Here is a 22,810-nt window from a genome sequence, read left to right on the forward strand (position 1 = left end):
TTTTTTTAGTTTTTAAAAGTGGCCCCTTCAAATTTGGGGTACATGAAAATGGGTACTAGCATATTTTTAAGTCCCTAAACTAATTTTTTTTTAAAATTCTGCAAAAATGCACTTGCCGCTACTCTGCGCAATGAAGAAAACACCTGCCGCATATAAGGGAACCCCTGTGGATTTAATTTGTCTATTTTAGAAGTGGTTTTCAGGTTTTTTTTTTTTTCATCTCCCAAAAAAAGTTATTTTTTGTGGGGTGTCCCGATTTATTTTTTTTACTATTTTTAGCACATTTCGTTTTAAGGGGGCATTCCCAAGGGTGCAGGCTATTTTTAATCCTGCAACCCTAAACACCGAATGTGCACTTTATTTCACCTGCTAAAGGTAATTGAAAAATTATCCCTATTTTTTTTAAATGACTTTTTCGCACCATCTACAAAAAAAACTGGAATTTTTGGGAAATATGCCAGGGACCCCCCTAAAAATGTCCAGACATGGGGGATCACTATGGGTTCCCCCATGTTTGCTTGCTGAAGGAAGTCGGAGTTTGTAATAGCCGCAGCAGGTGCATGTTTGCGGTTATGAAGAAGTGGTGAAGAATAGCAGTTAGATTTTTTTGGGGGGAAAATAACTATTCCTATCAAATTTGGGATACATGAAAATGGGGGTAAGCATTTTTTTTTTAAGTCCCTAAAGTTATTTTTCAAAATCTGCAAAAATGCACCTGCAGCTTGTCCCCGCAATGAAGAAAGACCTGCCGCATACATGGGGACCCCACCTGAATTAATTTAGACAGTTTAGCACTTTGTTTCCCTATTTTTTTTTTAAACCCCCAAAATTAACTTATTTTTTTTGGGGTGTCCTGATTATTTTTAAACTTGTTTTGGTGCAGTCTTGTTTTAAATGATACTCCCAGGGGTGCAGGCTATTTTTTGTAAGCCTGCACCCCTAATCCCCAATTCTGCACTTTTTTTCACCAGCAAAAAGCTGGTGAAAACTTATCCCCGTTTTTCTATCATTGACTTTTCGCACCAACGAAAAGTTAATGTAATTGAATATGGGGATAATTCAAATAGGCGAAAATTACGTCATCAAATTTCGCCTCAAATTGAATATGGCCATATGAGAGTGTATTCTCATTCTTTCCCTGTAACTAACTGTATTTGAAGCAAGACGCTTGAATAGACAGTGGACTCAGTGGATCAAAAGACCATACACCATTTGCCTATTTAACAGGCTGATACGGTATGCATTTCTTATTATTCTAGTGTGCTGTAGATTTATTAACTTTACTACACTATATGGCACTTGTTCTCACCCTTTCCAGTACATAATCATTTGGACCATACAGCAAAGGTCCGTTTGGAGAACAATCAGCTGCCACCGTTCAGACCAGGATTATAGTTGATTAATAACTTTTATTCAAGAAAAGATAATAATTTGGACAGAATTCCTTGTGGGTTTAGTGAGCCCAGCAGACTGCGTACGTCCACGCAGTCCCTTGCTAGCCACTCCCGGAAAATGGGGCGAACTGAAAAACACGAAACACAACAGCATAAGCAAAGCAGAGTTATGGGCACTCAAAGAACTTAGGGATAATGACAAAGTTATAGTGAAACCAGCTGACAAGGGGGGTGGGGTTGTCATATTGAATATGAAAGACTGCAACAAAGAAGCTTCAAGATTACGAATGATGGCACAGGTGTTCCAACTGACACTTATCAAAAAGACTTGAGGAAACATCTAAATAAAGGTTTAGCAGTAGGCATCCTCACTAAAAAAGAACATCAATTCCTCGACATCCCACACCCAGTTATACCCATTTTCTATTACCTTCCTAAGGTTCATAAAGGTACAGAGAATCCTCCAGGCCAACCCATAGTGTCAGGCATCAACTCCCTGACAGCAAATCTCTTACAGTACAACTGAAGTCGCATTTACTAGACACTACTCATACACTCAAAGTTCTTCAACAAATAAAATGGAAGAACAACTATTGGCTGTGTTGAAGTGATGTCACATCTCTATATAGTGTCAAAGACCATGAACAAGGAACAACAGCGGAAGAGCTTTTCTTGCTGCAAGACAAAGATCTAGACCTAAGACAAACACAATTCATTTCTGATAGTATAACATTCATACGTAAACACAATTACCTGTGGTTTGGTGGGAAATATTACCGCCAAACTACAGGCACTGCAATGGGGACCAGATTTGACCCCCCCCCAGCTATGCAAACCTATTCATCTGGTCCAGGCATAGCTGGTCGGCAAATCTGGCCCTTTGGAAACGTTTTATAGATGATGTCATCTTCATCTGGCAGGGTGATGAAACTTCACTGATGGAATTCACTAAATACATAAATGACAATGAGAATAACCTGGTTCTCACAACTACATACACAGTCTACATACAACAGAGACAAATACAAACTAAAATGTATCAGTAAAAAGTGGATGTTAATAGCTATATCCTATCAGATGGTGGGCACCATCCTAACTGGCTGCTGGAAATCCAGAGCAGCCAGTTTAAAAAAGTTAGACAATATTGTTCAGACATCAACACATACAGAGAACAAGGTGATGCAATGAAGAAACAATTTATAGAGAAAAAGTATAATGTAAAACTAGTAGAAGCATTCATAGAAATGACGAAAATAGAAAAGAATAAAATTCTTAAACATACAGTTAAGAAAAACAAAAAACCTGAAATTTCTTTAATCACACAATACAATAAAGACATCAAAGCACTTAGTACAATTATAAGAAGACATTGGCATATCCTATTGCAGGACAAAACACTTGCAGATCTATTACCAACAAAACGAATGATCACATACAAAAAAAAAAAAAAGATATCAAGACCAAACTAATTTCAAGTCACATAACACCCAATAACAGAAAACAGGGTACAATAGATGGCAAGACACCACCGGTGGGATTTTTTTAACGTAGGAACCCAAATAATCAAAAAGAATCGGAGAGGAGGCAATTTCACAAATAAAATCAATAGGGAGGACTTGAAATGGATACACACCCTGAAAACCATGATACCACGAGGTTTAAATATTGACAATGAAATCAACTTTGTAATTACTGCGTAATTATGGGTACATACCACGATACGGGGCCTAAATGGAGGTAGAAAATAAACCCATAAAATACTAAGGAAGAATAAGAACTAATCATTTCAACTATCTATGCTTAAAAACTCTGCAAACATTTACACATGGGGTAAAAACCTCAGTAAGATAAAGGATTACAGATAGTAATCATCTGAAATCCACTTACTGTACATACAAGATCAAACAGGCCAGTCCAACAGTTACACACCTTTAACTTAATAGGGGATATATTAACAACACCGGTACAATACAGTATAATTTTAAATATATTTGCATGTATAAATAAAGACATCACAATTAGTCAATAAGAACAAGGAAGAATTAGGTTTATTACTTCAACCCTAACAGCAGAGCTAATGCATGTTTCATGCCAACACACAACTTGAGACAGTCCAGCTAGGATGAGGAATATGTACGTCATATGTGAAACAACACAGATTGAAGCACAAATAGCATTCATAGCAACCAATAGGGGCACAGATCCCACTACTTATAACAGCTAACTACAGACCCATGGACACAGCCCCCTGAGGAAGGCCAATCAGAGGCCGATACGCATTAGGACACCCACACTAACTTTTACAGACACTGCCGGAAGCTAATGGGCGCATAGGAGCAGCGTGCACTGGTTACACATTAGGAAGGCGGCTCCCACTTAAAGATTGAGTCGTCAGACGTGTGCCAACCCGGCAGAGGATAAGCAGTCTGCTCTAGACCACACTGTGACTACATACCCAACACAACCGTGGGACCCCCGCTCTGTCAAAGTGCACACAAGCATACCTGCAATGAAGGAATGAGCTGGAACATGTGACCATACTAGGCAGGCACTGATGAAGCAGAACAGAGGGCAGAGTGTTCAGACTTCCACACACTATAGAACAGTCCAGACCTGGAGAGTATATACATTAACCCTTTATATCAACATTCACAAAGAGTCTCCAGTGGACATTGCCAAAACCTTGATGACAGTGAGTGACAAGTTAACAAAGTTAATACATCTGGAACACCTATCCCAAACAACATCTGGGATAACAGGATTACCGGCAGCACCTTTACTGAGTGGTCATGGAGTGGTGAGTATACTTGCAGAACACCGCCAATACAATGTATTGCCCACCTCCCCTCTTACCTTCACTGATGGCTGCACAGCAGTCTCCCTGGGGAACGTATAATTGATCCCAAGAGCACAAATTATACGGAGAGCCATCCCTGAAGGAGAGGCTGACACCCCACAGTGAAATAGGGTAGAGGTGACCACACACTAGTTTGTTTCATCAGCATCACCCCCACGGCTGCCATCAGAAATTTTGGGACCCGGGACTGACAAAATAGGCAGGGCTCCTGGGCGCCCAGCCCCCCCCTCCCCCCAAAAAAACACTGACTACATGTCACTAACTCTGCAAATGGTTCCTCTGTATGAACACAAACGCTGCATGTGCACAGTGTGGGATTTGCGCATTTGCAAACAATCGCTCGTTCTGCGTAAATATCGGCATTGCGCCAGTCCCTCAGTGCTTGATGCTTCCTATATAGGCACTAATACAAACACTTTCTGAATGTGGCAATTTAGGCTGTACAGTGGGTGAGACAATGAAAAGAAAATGTTGTTTTGTTCTATTAATCTAACTGGAAGTGATATACATTCTGTGCATGTGTATAATGCTGTCTTCTGTTTAAGTTAAGACAGGCAGCAGGAGACCCATATTCTAATTGTCCTAGAGGTGCATGCTGATTTGGAAACACACTGAGGAGGATTTGATATATAAGGAAATAACTATATTGGTTTTTAAATCAGAAAAAAATGCAGGCACAGCATTATATTACAGATTGTAGAGCACATCTAAAAAATAGCTGGAGCCTGCCAGAATACGTGGGGAGGATTCCATTCCATTGAGCACAAGGAGAACGCAAGGAGCAGGGACAGTCTACTACATCATGCTCAGTCTGAATAAACAATCAGTCAATGGCCTGGCCCGGGTCTGGGAGTAAGAACACACCCACACCTAACTTACCTTTCTCGCTGCTTCTTCTGTCAGCCTGTATGCTCTCGAGCGGACGCCAGCTCTTTGTACCACCCGGTCGCCGCCGCTCCTCTCTCTCATCCAGCAGCATGACATCATGATCCACCTACTACAGTGCTAACAGAAAAACTTTATTGAGGACAGAGGAGAGCAGTGGGCTAGCCGGGCAATGCGGGAGGCGGAGCGGGAGGGCGTTGTCGTGGCTGGGTGAGTTAATTGTGCAGAGGGGGGGCCCGGCCAGGGGAATAGTAGTGTAGTGGGCACTTTGCACGGGCGGCTGGGCCACCACCGTCGGGTCATCACTGTCTGTCACCGTGGGCCATGGGGTTTGTAGCAGTCAGGTGGCAGTAGAAGGTGACGGGCGGGCTCCCAGAGTGTTTGGGCCCAGGACTCCAGTCCCGGCAGTCTCTCCCCTATTGGCGGCCCTGATCACCTGTCACCACCTATACTCACTGACAGCTGCATAGCAGTATCCCTGGGGAACGTATGATAAGGAGAAACTGACTCCCCGCAGTGAACAGGGGAATAAGGACAATACTATTATATTTATTGTGCTAAATCATCAATAGGGGTTTAAAAACCACCTGATAATTTTAAGAGTAAATAAAAGTGCTTATTTGTTTTATATTTAGTATAAGGACATTATTTACGACTACACATACAGTAACCTCAATCAGTTCAGCGCACTTTCCGCTCCTTAATTATACTGTGTGTGGTGCTTGATTGTTTGTTAAAGTGAACTTTTTTTTCTCAAGAAAATCTATCACTGCAGTACAATGATTATCTGTCCAAAAAAGACTTTGCTGTTTCTGAGCTGCACCCCAAGAAGACCTCTTTGTTTTGAGTCTTCTCCTGTTATAAAAAAAAATAAGTGCAAACAAAGTTTTTTCCTGTTGTATAAAAAACCCTGCAGTGTTCTCAAATTCAATTAACAAATTATGTATTTCAAGAAGTGTGTTTTGAGACAAGTGACGCAGCGTATATTACTGTTCTGTGTGCAGTGGTATCCCCCCCATCTACTGCACCCCAAAACATTTCTCGCAAAGGAGACCTGTTCCTAGTGCACAAAACCAATTGCCATTGTTTGTGTAAAGAAAAGAATTATTTTAAAAATTGCCTAGTGCGTTTTACATAGAGATGAGTGTTTTCGATTTCTCACACTTAGGGGGTTCTGAGTAGAATCGAGTCCCAGTTCGGGATAACTTTGGGGTTCCGAGCAGATCTGAGTCTTGACTAGGGTCTTCTCACAATTCGGAACTCAGATTTAAAAACGGATCTCTAGTGTTCTGGATTGCACTTAAGTCTCTCCCTAGTGATTTCAGGCGCTGTGAGTTGGCAACATTGACTTGGAAATGACTGGAATTTAAACTTATTGATATTAATGCTGTAGGAATAAAAACAGGCCCAAATTACATTATTGTAGCTGTTTTTATTAATTTTAAAGAAATCCAAAAGCAAAACAGAAAAGAACCAAAACACTTGAGGGTGCTTTTGCCAAAACCAAAACCAAAACCTTTGACAGTGGTTTTGCCAAAACCAAAACACGGGGCTCCACGCACCTCTCTACTAATAATTTATATACTGTGGGAGGGATCATGATTCAGTCAGTCAGTCCATCACGTCATTATCATCAGTGCATATTTTCAAGCAGGAGTCAAACACTTGCTAGATACAGAATGCACATTCTGGCAGGAGCATATGCATCTGTGTTCTGTTTTGGATAAGTTGTATTTATAAGAAAAACATCCTTACTGTACTTGGCCTAAGCTTGCATGCACCTTCCCTTCCTCAGAACAAGGACTCATAATTGTAAGATTCAACCACCTAAGTCTGCATGAGAATGAAAGTGTTTTTTTTGTGCACATGCAAAGTGCATAGTACAAAGATACGCATTTTGCACGTAAACAAGGAATACATGTGTCTAACTCTATGTCAAGCCCATATAGAAATTATGAGTCCCATTTAGAGTTAGGTGGAAACCTGAAACATTTAATTCTGGACAATGAGTGGAGCGCACAAGTTTTTTTTTTCAGTTTGCATGCAAAGAAAATACTGGCGGCTTATTCATGTACAAGTGTGCAACTTCAACCGCAGAGTCAGTGTGTAATACAGAGCTTAATGATTTCAAACTTTATTAGACATTCTTCTACAGCTTTATTATACATTCCTGATTCCATGTGGAAAACGCTGTACTACAGTACTGTATAGTGTACCGAACCACAAGTTGTATTACACGTTATGACTTTTTTCCAGTGCTACGCTACGCTACATTACGAAACTTTCTGTGTGGCGCAATTCATGGCATGGTGTGTGGCGCGCCATGCATGGCATGCTATATAGCGTATGGAGCAACAAACTAGCTGGCACATCTGTACAGTAGCACACAAATACTGAACAGCCATATTCTTACACAGTCACCACCCAACTCTAATTCTGTCCACAGACATGTTTTACATTTGCCCAACCTAAAGAGCAGCAACTTAATTAAATTGTTTTTGAAGGATTTTTTTTACACTTGTTGTGACCCCCACCACTTTGCTAGTGATACACTGATAGACACTGATAGAGTAACTTGCCTTTTTCATTTGCAGCACTGTCTGGGGAGGCACCTGCGAGAACCCTACAGCTACCTCAGGGCATCTAGGCCACCCATTAGAGGGTCTGTCTGGACACTAGAGTACCTTCTGTTGAGTTTCACTCTCAATGTAAGATATAAAATTTATATATCAGCCCCAATATTAGTACTCCTATTGATTAGAGCTAAGAGCAGAGCCATAATACATGTGTCTGACTGGTGCTGCTGCACATGGCGCAAGGCTGAGGGAGCGGCACCATCACTGCCCCAGTGGTGCCTATGTGAAACCTCCTGGATGCCAGGAAAAGCATCCCATTACTTGCCTGGCATATCCTTAGGTTGCACCCAGTGCCCAGCTATGTGCTTCAGGCCCCTTTCTTCCTTGACATCATGACATCACATAAGAGGAGGGCAAGGGCCATCGTAGGGCAGCACAAGACCCGCTATAGCTAGGAAAGGAGTTTTTAAGCTAGAAAATTACACCAAGTCAATCAAATAATATAGAGAAGGGAGTTTGAAGGACAGAAAATGGCACACAATCAATTAAAATATATTAGCAGGCTGCAGTAGAAAAAAAAGGGACAAAATCAATAAAGAAAAAAATAGTTTTTCTTGCCCACAGACCACATGCATCAATCTTGGCTTTAAAAGTAATGCAGCCTTCACGTAAATGTCCTTGCATGGCTCTTACAGCTACTTGAGTTTGAGACCCCTCTATTAGTGGCAAGTATTAAATTGGGTCTGTTTTCTGGCTGACAGCTCAGTGTAGGGGATCCTGTTTCTTGTTCACCTTATGCCATATATAAAATACAAAATGTTCACGTACTGTTTATCCAATGCTACATTTCTGAAATATGCACAGCATACATATAACATAAGCACAGCTATATACAAATTATATTTTAATACAGTCTATAAACTATATTGAAGAGTATAAAAAACTACATTTGTGCATTACTTGATGCAGCTCTCTCTTTTTCTTTTTTTTCCACAAATAAAAAAAAATATTTTAGCTTGGGAGATCTTTCCCCATTTTGTGTGCTGCTAAGTGTGTAGTATATAGATTCACCTAATAAACAGATAATGATTATGTTAATAATAAATATTATTATTATTATTATTATTATTATGTATTTAAAGAATATGTAGTCATTGTATGGAATAAAACTTACCTGCACTACTAGTGTAGCTTTGTGTTTCTTGATATACATTTTTGGTCTGTAGCCAACTGTAATCAGGGTTCCGGCAGTTCCAAATGGAAGCAACTCTCCAGATTGTGGTGAGACAAAAAAATCCAAATCACTGCCTGGTAAAAAGTATGCACTGAATGGCTCGGGATACCTTGTTCAAAAGATTTAAAAAAAAAAAGATTTAATTGTAATTACATTTTACCTGGAAAAAGGGTACATTTGCAAAGGGATCAAGATGTAAATGTAATGCAGAATAAACACAATCAAAAATAGATAGGAATAATTTTAGCAGTATAAAAGGATTGAATGTATGTGTAGCATTCCTCTTTCTACAGCACTGATTATCTGGATAGAAATGTCAGTAGCAAACTGCTGTTCAATCTGTCACTACGGTTTGGCCTCAAATACCATTACACCTATGTCAACTTGCATTTGCGCGCCCTGGGAAATAAAGAAAGGTCATACACCTTAAAGAGTCAGTCTTACAATGACAGAAGTGTTTTACTCTTTTTATACGTCTTGTACAATTTATTATACCTCTTATTTTTACACCATCTATTGAAACTGTTACATTTTACTGCCAAACTTGATTTGTTATTGTAGCCTCAAAGTAGTCTAATGTACTAGTATGATCTTTTATAAATTCTAACAGTTATATATGTGATACATGCATAGTCCAAAGGACCATATAGCTGTGACATGAAAAATGTAAATAACCTGTTCTCTGTGGCCCATAGCAACATTACACTGACTGGAGATTCAACATTACAGCCCAGACGTGAGCCAGGAGCTGATTTCCTAAGATTTGAACACAGTTGATGTACCTGGGAAATGATAATATAGTAACATCAGTGCAGAAATAAGAAGTAACACTTATAGGAAGTGCTAAAAGGCTTAGTCAGCCTAAATGGAAACTTGGCATTGGCCCTTCACTTATAGCACTGGCTCACAGTGGCAGTTTTAGGGGGCGGAGGGGGGGGTTAGCTCCATGTAACAGTTCCTACCTGTCCATTACCGTTGACTGCTGTATAGCAACGAATACCGTCAGCGGCATCCCGACAGTCAGAATCCTGACACCCATAGGTAAATATGCTAGCACTAACCCTAACCCCTACCCTAACCCTCCCTTCCCAGTGCCTAAACCTAAACTCCCCCCCTAGTGCCTAAACCTAATCTCCCCCTCCGCGCACCCTAAACCTAGCCCTCCCTCCCTGGTGCCTAACCCTAACCTAACTGCCAATACTTACTTTCGGGATGCCGACAGTCTAAACACTGGTGCTGGGATCCCGACGCTGTCGGGATTCCAGCGCCGGTATTTAGATTGCCGCCATCCCACATGCTAGGGTGCTGACTATATCCCCTGGTAGCTATATCGGGCACAGAAGATAATGGAATTTATCAGGTGCTGGAACCCAAAGAATCAGCTATACTTGTAGTTGTAGGATGTAGATCCACCCATGTCTAGTACCATAATTTTTAGCTCTGTTTTACTATTTTATCTTTTTAACCTATGATACCTTTTCTATTAATGATCATGGGCCTCCAAGGAAATCCTTACTAATTAAACACCTAAGAGAGACTTTGCACAGAAACCATTCAGAATCCTAAACACTAAGCTTCCGCATATGGCAGCAAACCACATGTCCTCTGTAATCAATCTGAACCATCTATGACCAAGATCACAGCTTCCACTGAATTCCTGTGATTGCACAAAGATATATACCATCTGATACTCTATATACACACCAAGGGACCCATCACACAACATACTGTGGCAATAGAACACAACATTGGCATTAATTATCCTAATAGAACTTAAACACCCTGTATCTTTCACCTGTCCTGATTTTGGTGGGGCACTCCCAGTTGGACGACTTTGAAAGGGTTGCATAACTACTTAGATACATTTGTTATGAAGACATGTTAAATTTGTTATTTAAAGCACATTTTTTCCTCTGGGACATTGCTCACTGTACTGCCCGGCCTCATAATAGTTATGCTCTTGCATACTATTGTAGCTCTTTTTTATGCTGTAATCATAATAACACTCAAGAAGTAATTATTTCTACAGCATAAAACACAAAGCTCTGGTGGAATCAGGATTTATTTAAATACCTAAAAAACATTTCTGCAAACAGGATTTCTTTCTCCATTTAATTGCTCCTTTCGACCTTAAACAACTTTTCACTGGTAAGCACAGAAATCCGAATGCAATGAAAACACAATAAATAGTCATATTTTATATCCTAATGATAATCTTATCCTCCCTTGCAACTGAGATTAAATTCATACAAATAACCCACTCTTACATTGTGACCTAACCTCAGCAAAGCTTGTCCAATTATAAAAAATAATTTCAACTGTAAATACTTACTAAAAAAAATGATGTGCTGAAATACATGTCTATTTAACAACTAATTTCACACTAATAACTAAAAGTTGAAAACACAAGTAAACAGTTTTATATTTTACAGTTAGCAAACTTGAAAATCATTATGTAGTCCAGTGAAAAAAGGACATGTAATTACAATAATACACCATTTTGCAATTAAGAATACAACATTTGTTCTGTGGTTTATAGATTTGTATATAGATTAAGCTGTCACCTTACTAATGAGAGAACAATGGTATTATCAATATATTCCACATAAACTCACTAACCACTAAACAGCAAGAAATAAAAACAGTTATACAACTGTCTGATACAATAAAAGGTACTATTTATTAAGCTCCAATGCCCATTGTTGCTGTTCATCACTAGAATATTGTAACCCAAAAGTGAAAATATATATGATCAATTTGGATATTTAATAAAGCTTGGAGATACAATTGTGAGAGATAAAGCACCAACCAATCAGCTCATAACTGTCATTTTTCAAACAGACTGTAATATGACAGGAGCGAATTGGTTGGTGTTTTATCTCACACAATTGTATCACTTTACAAGCTAAATTAAATCTCCCCCGGAGGAGATACATCAAACCTTAGAGAAAGATAAAGTGGAGAAGTTGCCAACAGCAATGAAAAGCTTCTGTCATTTTATAGACTGTGCTGGATAGATGACAGAAGCTGATTGGCTGTTATGGGAAACTTCTCCACTTTATCTTTCTTTATGGATTGATACATCTCCCTCTAGGTCAGTTGTTCCCAAACTTTTTGAATCACGGCACCTAGAGTAAATTAGCATTTTTTCCACTGCACCCATGGGCTAAAAGATTGTTATTGAGAAATTCAGCAAAAATTAAATGAACTAAATTGTACTTATGTGTAACCCTTAGGCAGGGCCGGATTAAGGTCTGTGGGGGCCCCTGGGCAACAAACATGTGGGGGCCCCTATTAAATGTGCCAAACTGGGGGTATGCACAATGAGGACCCCAGTAGTGTAAGTGCCCACTGTGGTAGTGCCCCGTAAGCAGAGCCCACAGTAGTGGTGCCCTTTATGCAGTGCACCAAGTAGTAGTGCCCCCAGGAGTGTTGCCCCTTATGCAGTGCCCCCTATGCAATGCCCCCAGTAGTAGTGTCCCCAATAGTAATGCCCCCTGTATAAATGCCCTCAGTAGTAATACCCCTGTAGCTGTGCCCCCAGTAGTCATGCCCCCTGTGGTAGTGGCACCAGTAGTAATGCCCCCTGTAGTAGTACCCTCTGTATAAATGACCCTGTATTAGTGCCCCTAATAATAATGCTCCCTCTGTACTAGTGCCCCAGTAGTAATGCCCTACCTTCAAGTAGTCCCCAATAGTAATGCCCCCAGAAATGGTGCCCCCAATAGTAATGCCCCTAGTTGTAATGCCCCTTCCGGAGTAATGCCCCCTGTAGTAATGATGAGTCATTCCCGCCCCAGGTAATGTCTCCTGTAGTAATGCCCCCCAGTAGTAATGCCCCCCGAGCAATGCCCTCAGTGGAAAAGCCGCTTGTGCTAAAAAGAAAAAAAGTCATACTTACCTTAAGCCCCGCTCCCGCTGCCTTCTGGTCCGCCCGGCTGCTCCTCTGAACTATGGGAGAGTCATGACGTCTCTCCCATGGTGCACTACGTAAGCCAGAAGCCGGAGCTCACGAGTGAGCTCTAGCCTCCGGCTCTGGTTGCCACTGTGGGAAGGGAGCCAGGTGCCCGCTGGTTACAATCTCAGCAGGCGCCTGGCCAATGGTGCCTCCCTGCGGCGCCGTGGTTAGGTGTCCGGAGGAGGCGGAACTGGTTCCGTCTCCTTCGGTTCACTTTAACCCCGATGGCTGGGTGTGGAGGCCCTTCAGGTGTGGGGGCTCAGGGATGATCGCCCCTGTCGCCCACCCTTTACTCCGGCCCTGCCCTTAGGTTCAGTTATGTTGTGGTTGACAGGGCTCTGCTTCTTTTTGTCAACATATTTTTTGATTGGCAGCCATTAGCACTGGTTTTGCCTATCACACTGACTAAAAATAATTTTATTTGGTACTGAGCCACCAACCTTATGTACCCCTGCACTTGCCTTGAGGCACCCCAGGGTGCCATGGCACCCAGTTTGGGAACCACTGCTCTAGGTTATGTTTTGTGTTTCTGGTCTGTCCACCATGGCTGGCCCGATACTTAAACAAGAACTATATAAAATATAGTTAAACTCTTTCCCAACAAGGGATGTGGATTCCTCCTAATTAACTGTATTGCAAGTAGAACCTTTCTTAAGAAAGGACATTATTATATTCTCCACATGGTATCTTTAAATCACTTTTCTTATTTTACTGTTATGTACAGTAGACACTTGATGACCCCAGATTAATAGAACATATCAGAATATATTTTTATAGCTCTTTTTTATGGCTCTTTCAGGTGCTGTGTAGAGACTGTGTGAAACTAGGAGGAGTGGGATAAGCTACAGTAGGTATGTCCCATCTCCTAAGAGGACAAAACTGTCTAGACAATGCCATCGCAAATGTAGAAGAAATAACAACCAGTGCACACTGGTGCGTTTGTCAAGCAGAACATACAGTAATAATGAATAGATACATGTGTGTTGTGTATCAATACACTCATTCTTAGGAATAAAAGAGTGCAAGAATAAAAACCAAGATGTATGAAAATAAATATTAAATACTTTACTGTATTCAGATAGGATACAATTGTACTATAGAAGTTTATAGGTCAACAATGATAATAAGCATAGTTCAATATATTCTGTATTGATACAGAAAATCAGTTTTTATCAAAATTTAGAACCGAATGCATCCAAAAGTATAACAAACATTCTGCTAAAGGGGCAGCCTGTTGGCAAGGTGATTTTTTTTTCTTTTTCACTCTCGGCAAGGTGGAAAGACTTGGGTTATTGGCATAGTGGGGTGGAGGGGAGCATTGCAGTTAAAGGCAAGGAGTAGCTGTGGGCTGTGAGGTTTGGATCGTCCGGACATGGCAGGGATCAAGCCCCAGTCTACAGTATATGGAGTGGCCCTTGTGTAACAGACAGTCAGCCTGTCTTTCTTTGCAAAGCGCTCTGTGGCTACTGGCCTCTTAACCACATCAACAGAGTTGCCCTCTGGAGAAGAATTTAATCAGAGAGCTGTTAAGTAGAAATGCACTGTAACCTCTGACTGGGGCACTACAGTGTTGCAAAGAGTGACCTCTGTGGATACTAAACAGTGGCATATAGGGAGCACTACAGTGTGGAATAATGTGAACTACTGGGGACACTACAGTGTGGCATAAAGTGAACTACTAAGAGCACTACAGTGTGTGAATTACTGAGGGCACTACAGTGTGGCATAATGTGAATTACTGAAAGCACTACAGTGTGGTATAATGTAAAGTACTGGGGACACTACAGTGCAGTATAACTGGGGCCACTATAATGTGACTTACTGGGGCCACTATAATGTGACTTACTGGGGCCACTATATTGTGACTTATTTAGGGTACTTAAGTGTAGCATAATGAGAATTAATGGTGGCACTACAGTGTGGCATAATATGAAGCAGTACACTGTAATGATAATATTTTTCCTTAAAAAAAACTGATGTTGTGTCTTGAAAAATATTAGCATCTTGCTCAGTTTGCTGTGAGTTGAAGAAGGTTGAAAGGGTAGGGTAATAGTAGGTTTAGTGGTGGCATGTGTATATATTTGTGGATTTTTTTCTAGTGATAATTATGGATTAATCTTGCCTACTTTTGTGTTGGCTCCATCTAGACTGGGTTTGGTCCCATCCACATGAGGCCATTTCTAGAATTCTTTCCAGGGCCACTTTACGTTCACAATCTGCATCCTTCAGCTTTATTCTTGCATTTTTTAAGTCTTCAGCATTACAGTGTGCTGATATCCACAAGATTTTACTAATTACAATGGAGTGGTTCTAAGTTGAACAACAGCGTATGTTGTTGTTACTGTATTTCTTTTAAAGCTCTTTCACCTAATTTGGGAGTGAAAAAGAAAGTACTTTATAGAATAGATGTTATGGCCAAAGTGAACTTCAAGTCACTTGACCATTTTTTTGTAGTTGTTTTTCATTTCAAGTCATGTGAGTACTGACAGAACAATGCAGTGCCAGGCTCCACAGCAAAATCTGGGAAGGGGAATGGTAATGCCTCTGTAGTCTCCCTGGCCCTCCTGTTATGCTCTCTGTCCTGCTCTTGTGCCCCTTCCATCATTCAAATGAGTCTCACCACTCTGCTCTTTTGAGAGCAGAGTGGGGGCCACCTCAGGCAGCAATCGGAAGCCGAAGTATCAGATGGGAAGCAGGAGCCTTGGGTGAAGAGAGCGTCTTGGCATTACTGGGCCTCAGTCAACTCTGGAGCAAGTAGCACTGGTCCACCTGCATCAAAGATAATTCTGCCACTAGATATGAGTCCTATCCTAAGGCTACCTCTCTAAGGGAATCCAACAATTTTGTGAACCCTAGGAGATGATGCATCTTCCTCAACTGTATTGTATTTTAAATGCAACCTCAGTGTCTGTAGTATTTTTGGGCCCTAACTCATAGAATGCCCATCATTTCAGTACATCTGCCTCAGCCTCAAAGACCTACACTGTAAAATAGAAATGTGCAGGCTCGGATCGATGTAAGATGATGTTTGTCCATGAAAGATGATGTTTTGTCTTTTTCTGAGACCCGAAATTTGGTGGGATAAATCCGAAATTGGCAAGAAAATCCAAACCGATCCGAGCTGGCACATCTCAACTGTAAATACACATATGTCTATTAATTGGCAGTAATATGAACAAGAAAAATAAAAAAATAAATAAATTACCTTGTCTGGCTTGTTAGTCTGAAACCAACAACAGATTCTTTGTTTAAGCCAACTGCTTCAATCTGTATAATATCATCCACATTTGGTTCTGTGGCAACAAATTGTATGGGGAACTTCCATATTCCTCCAGTCACACACTGTACAACTAATGTGGCAGAGTGTCTGAAAGATAATTAATATAACACACAAATCAATGTATCTTTACTATTTTTAAAATGTTACCTGGGCCTGAACAAGGCAGAGGAGCAAGAAAGCTGAGTGTGCCGGCACTGCACAGAACACACTCATATGAAATACATATTGATAATGAGTATTCAAAGACAGCTACAGCATGTCAAAATTAATTCTACATGACAGTGTTCTCATATTAAATTAATCTAATAGCTAGAGGAAGCTAGGAGACCTTCTGTTGAGGATTCAGGTGAAGGTTAGCTGGTGTATCTTCTGGGGATCAGCCATGTAGGCTTGACTAATTTTATTTTTGAACTCTGCTGTAATTAGTGTAAAGTGGCATTAATGGAAATTAGTTTTGAAAGCTCCATATTTGCTGTCTTGTTATGAGACCAAGTACTACTCCCAGCATAAAATTGTACATAAGTAGCAATTTACCTCATTGACTTGTTGGGTGCAAAAATGATGTTGAAAATTAATGTAACAATCCCAGATGGTGTATCACGTTCTTTTCTCACTATTTCAATTCCCACAGATAGTTCCAGCTGAGATTTTGATTCTTCAGATTCATACCTAATTTCATACAAAAATTCTTCTGCAGTGCTGAAACCTAAAATTAGTACAAATTTGATATGGTTGTTGTCAGTATCAGAATCATTAGGGTCATGGTATCACTTTATTGCAGTTACATATTAAATATACTTACTAAGAAATAATACTTTAAAAAAATATATTTCTAATTGAAACAACAGGCATCTCAAATATTTTGTTATAGTTTAAAATTCCATATCCACATATTTATGGTAGTTGTAATTATGTTATATTTAACTCCTGGAAATATCACACATATAATTACCCTTTAGTGAATGGAAAAATTCTTGAGATGATTCATATATACCAGGAAATGTGCTATTTACTTCTTTATCTACACATGTCAGTTCTATGTTTTTGGGCCAAGTGCAGAGTAAAAGGATCAGTGTCCTATATGGCCACATATTTTAAGTAGATAACCAAACTAGAGATGCGTGTTTCAATTTTATCTTATTGGCTATCCAAAACACATGAGAGCAGGACAGCCAATAAGATGCTGTTTTTAAGAGATCCAAACATAACCAAGAGAAACCGAACCGCTCATCTCTAAACCAAACTGAACAAAATACAGTACATCCATTTTGCGTATGCGCCGAGCTGATGAAACTCTTTCAACTGTAGTCACTACAGTGGATTTCTTGGAATTTTCTTTTATAAAAATTAAAAACCATATTAACTATATGTTTTTTCTCCCATTTTCTGTTTTTGGATTAATGCACACATCTACGTATGCTGAGCTGCCATTCATGCTGGAATCTCATGGTTGAAATCTTGTTGTAAGCGAACTCATATTTCATAACCAAAACATGTGTGAGGAGATATATTGTGGAGGATATCAGTTTGATCCTCGGGGAAAGAGTGGACATTTCCCAAAAAATTAACGTGACTATATTTATTTATTTTTTTTGCCTGGCTATTACAATTTCATAAAGGGATATCGCCAACAAATTGATCTCCGCATCTTCTAACATGTCTGATAATAAACAGAGGCATTTGAAATGTATTATTTTCAGACATCAGGCTTATTTAGGGTCCTGTGACATTGCACAATGGGCTATATTTAGTGCTGGACCAGGCCTTACGACAATTTTTTCTTCACATACACATACCTCTGGTATGTTGTGTTTTTCTTTACAGCATAATCTTTTATAAAAAAAAACACTTCTGTCACTGAAACCACTGTTTTGTATTAATGTAACCAAGTGTCACTTGTGTGTATGTGCTACAGTACAAGCATATTTGGACGTGACCTACTACTGAGCTTAATCCTAATGAAATATATACACACATGCTTAGGATGTGTATAAGCCTTAGTGCAAATATACTACTTGTCTGACAGGTTTATACCCATCTGTCATTCAGAATATCCACATTAAATTAAATAATTCAACTCTCTGCTAGGAAGACGGTAGATCTGCAATTATGTTTTATTTGGCTTGAAATATTTCATCAATGTGTTTGCTATTGATATTAAAGCTGAAGTTTAAATCTACATGACCAGATTACATGGCTACTCGCTTTGAGTTGGCAGCACACACGCGCACTTTTTGAGTTATTGCCATTATTAAATCTAAACTCTGTACACTTTTTTGAAAACCATGACTTTCCTGGTGTAATAAAGTAGTAGTTAAATAAAGTTGTACTAGTGGACCAACAGGTATCATTTTGTTTGAGCACAGTATATATTTTAATATACAATGGGATCCAATAAGGAAATAATTTAATACAAAATCAAGTATCTGTTGAACACTGTTGATTATGTAAAGCCTTATCAATGCTTAAATTAAGGCCACACCTTACCATATGACTTCTTGCAAATTAAAAAATGTATAAGTGGCAATGGTTTTATAAATACTTATGCTACATAAAGCACAATACAGATCAGTGTGCAAGATAAGTCCACTAACAGGATTATATGCACATTTACAGACAGTATAAGGAATGTTTTCCAGGTAAGAGATATTTCCATATTTCCAAAACTATTGTATAAGTATTTAACAATAACCTCTGCCTTTCCCCACACAGTCCTTAACATTCCTGTCCTCATTAGGTTACCCGGCTTCTTACAATTACTGTAGGAGACAATGCTCAGCGATCATGTCAGTAAGTCTGACATCATTACCAAATAGCAGCAATTATTTACTAATTTGTCTATCGGGTTTCCATAACTTTTGGCTAATAAGGTTTTCAGATAATGTGTACCATACCTATACCTTAAAGAAAGAGACATTTACAGCTTTCAGTTCAATATAAAACATTAGCTTCTAACTTCCACAAGATGAGTATGTTTCTTTGCCCTTAAAGGGCATTAACTGGTGCCTCCATCCTGAGCTGTGGAGGATGAACTTGATTTCACTGTACTTTGCCCATTAACTCAATAGCAGCAATATTGTTTTCCGATGCAGTTGAGATGAACAGTGTAATGGCTTGCACACATGAAAGGCATTCAATCGCACTGTTTTGCTAAAATAATTGTGCTCCCTCTGTCTTATTAACTTAAAAAAATAAATGTACAATACTGCTAACTCATAAAAACATTAATGAACTTTAAATTATGTCTGACATTTTCAGGTTTTACATGGATCATCATTTTTCATAATTCTCTCTGTTTTATTATGTAGACTATGTTTATTCAACCAATGTTGCCTAACATGCTTGATATTATTGAGCATCTCAAGAGTTTATTCTTGGCTAAGAGGCTAAAATATGGGATTACAAAAGTGCCTGTTAAATTTTAGCGATTATTCCACCCTATTTATGAACTGGAAAATCATCTTATTAAAAAAAACACTCACATGTGACTATAACACTGTAAATCTTACATGGTGCAGCAAATTGTATTTATACTGATAGCTAACAAAGTCTGACAGTGCTATATATCATTTTATAGCAGTTTTTAACGTTATTAATATAATACCACCAAATATAATAGAACTCTACATTTTTCAAATTTTTCTGGATTCTAAAGTAGCAGAATATGTCATTATAAATCTCGCCTGGAAGAATGGTATGTATCAAATCAATAACTGCCTTTTATCTAAACACTGACGTTCGTAAACAGGTTTTAATTCAGTAGCATCAATACACCTGGATACCAATAGCAAGGTTATTTCTATTTGTACACAAAAACCCAAGGTTTCTTGTTTAAATGAAATACCATACTGTAGCAACATAAAATATAATTTTATTCTCCTCATTGTACCCCAAGCAATATGAGTAATTAATTGCAGCCAAGGATAGAAAACGCAAAAGCTATGAAGATGTATATTATTATGACATATTGGAGACAATTCAGCAACAGCACTTAAATTTACACCAAAGGGCACAAATTAATAACCACGCAGAGATGTCACTGTTTGTGAAAACACCAGCAAATGAATCAAAAGAACAGCTGAAAACCTCCAGCAGCCAAAAGCAAAGAATATGTGTTAGCAGTTTTTTTTTAATAAATAGTCTGTCTGTTCTTTAATTACATTACTTTGTAAGAATGTTTTCCAAACATCATGATGAAAACTTAACTGAACTTTGTTTTAAATATATTTTAACTACTTAAATAAGGACACTAAATTAGCATCCTATATATAGGTATCTACTATGGGCCCCTATAGGTTATTTGATAAAAGGGAAGCATGGGGGTGCACGACTATATTGTTCGCAAAAATCAGATATCCATTAATCAAATAAACCCATATTTAAAAAAATTGTACATTTATATAAGAAATATGGTATGGGTACTACAGAAAATACATCATTGCTAGTGGCCCATGGAACCATAAATAAGGGTAGGCATATTCTGAGTGACATCTGTTAACATCTACAGTTCTACTTTCTGACTGTCAAATGCTACTCTCACACAACTGTAGGTGGTACATTGAAATGTACAGTATGTTGAGAACAATTGAAAGTTTATGATAACAAACATTTGTTGATTTCATTGTTTATGTATATAATAGGGTTAAAATGGTAGCTTATGATGAACTAATCAGGGTTATTTACTTTGACTGTAGCATGGACTTTCACAGAAATATGGCAGTGTACAGTGATCAATGTTTGAATGATACCCTTGAGTAAAAATAGATGTTCTGACATTTAAGATAAAAATAATGAAAACTTAAGTAATTCTGTAAAAATTAACTTCAAAATCAAGTTTCCTGTAATAATATGTTTAGCATATAGAAATAACAATTACAAAATGCACCTTTTTAGAAGTTTTAGCAGTTCTGTTCACCCTTGCAAAGGAGGCATTTGGTTAGACTATCATCACTGACTAAAATGTCCTATATCTAGTTACTTGAAGAATTAAATTCAATATCTAGTTACTTAATGGATTAAATTCATTATACAATTAAGGTGCATTCTTTACATTTTATAGACCTGCATCAGGAAAAAGAATATTCTGGCAAATATAACCTGAAAGACGGCCATTTTGTACAGTACATGAAGAGCCACCAAGAAGGAGACATGCAAAAAAATTTGTATTAAAATAACCATCAACTTGTTAAAATCATCATCGATTTTGATTAAAAAAAACTGTACACAATATTTACACTTCAGTATACTCGCCAAAACACCTAAGGTCCATTGTGAATTCATCTTTAACTGAGGTTTTATATGCTAAAATTGGTTTGTGCTTCCTGTAAGTTAAAATCTGGGCTATCTTTAACCATGTTTTATCTAAGAAAATAAATGTTTATTTCTTAAATTAAGTATGCATGTTGTAAACTATTGAACGGATTTGCATTAGTATATAGTATACAAGTTACAAATTATCATGTAGTATTTAAGAATCATACCATTGCTGACTTGAACTTCCTCTTGTATATGGGCACCCTTTTCTACAGTGATGACATCATTGCTTGATCGTGCCATGGCAGTCTGGCCAGGAACAACTCCTGTTAGTAACACTTCTACTCTCTCTTCAGTCCGACTTCTTGCTTGGCAACTCACAACAGCTGAAAAAATAACCCATTTTATTTAAAAATTGCTAATTAATGTTTGAAATTAAACAGACAACACAACTTTCTGAGATAAACAGAGGTTTTTCCATGTTTAGGATAAACTTGTTCAATTGCTATAGAGTGGTTACACTAAGCTGAATGTATAAATGTTATTTTATCTAAGGGTGCACTACATACATATATTATTGCTCATTAAAAATGGTTTTGCTGCTTGGAGAAGGAAACTCCAAAGGTCAGGACACCCGGACATCATTGTCCTGAAAATATTTACAATAGTCCGTGTAACTGGTAAATAAAAACAAAATTAATTTCCATGATAATTTACTTAATGCCTAGTGATAAACTGCCTATTGTTAACTAAGGTGTCTATGTACTAAGCCTTGGAGAGAGATAAAGTGGATGGAGATAAAAAAAAACAACCAATTAGCTCCTGTCACTTTACAAGCTGTATTTGTAAAATGACAGTTAGGAGCTGATTGGTTGGTACTTTACATCCGTCCACTTTATCTCTGTCCAAGGCTTTGTACATAGATCCCTAAATAGCATAAGCAAATAAGGTTGATCAGAGAACTGCAACAACTTAAGAGCCTCATTCTTCCTCGGCAGCTTGCTTATGACCTTATGCTAATGCAAGTTCCCATCCATATATGTCAATTATCCCTGCTTTTGTACATAGAAAGCTGGCCTGCCCACTGTTTTCCCAGCCACAGCCATCATCATTAGTACCAAAACTTACACCATACTAGCCTACCCTCCCGACTCGTCTGGGAGCCTCCCGGCTCCCGGAAAGGCAGGCAAGCCTCCCTCCCTCCTGCAGACCTCCCTCCTGCAATTACCAGCCGGGGGGCAGTGATGCGATTCACGTTGAATCGCGTAATTTTGGTCCCGCACCCCGGCTTCACAATAACTGCAATATCGGCAAAAATTATGCAATTGTGTGGCCCCCCCCGCCACCCCCAAATGGCCATCCCCTTGTGCCAG

The 22,810-nt window shown here is 38.9% G+C and overlaps 1 protein-coding gene across 1 annotated transcript in view; it reads right to left on the bottom strand.

Moving 5' to 3' along the window:
* CFAP47 (cilia and flagella associated protein 47) overlaps window positions 1-21,823 on the bottom strand; it is a gene marked incomplete at its 5' end in the record, with an annotated part of 48,593 nt that extends 26,770 nt beyond the window's left edge. The window contains 4 exons of the mRNA XM_088454081.1: window positions 8,887-9,055; window positions 16,110-16,271; window positions 16,719-16,890; window positions 21,665-21,823. Of these exons, the coding sequence (XP_088310207.1) occupies window positions 8,887-9,055; window positions 16,110-16,271; window positions 16,719-16,890; window positions 21,665-21,823 (662 nt within the window). The remainder of the gene's footprint in view (window positions 1-8,886; window positions 9,056-16,109; window positions 16,272-16,718; window positions 16,891-21,664) is intronic.
* Window positions 21,824-22,810: the final 987 nt, after the last annotated feature.

This window comes from Taudactylus pleione, unplaced genomic scaffold (genome assembly GCF_031769625.1).
Source record: "Taudactylus pleione unplaced genomic scaffold, aTauple2 ptg000609l, whole genome shotgun sequence".
Classification (NCBI taxonomy): Eukaryota; Metazoa; Chordata; class Amphibia; order Anura; family Myobatrachidae; genus Taudactylus; species Taudactylus pleione.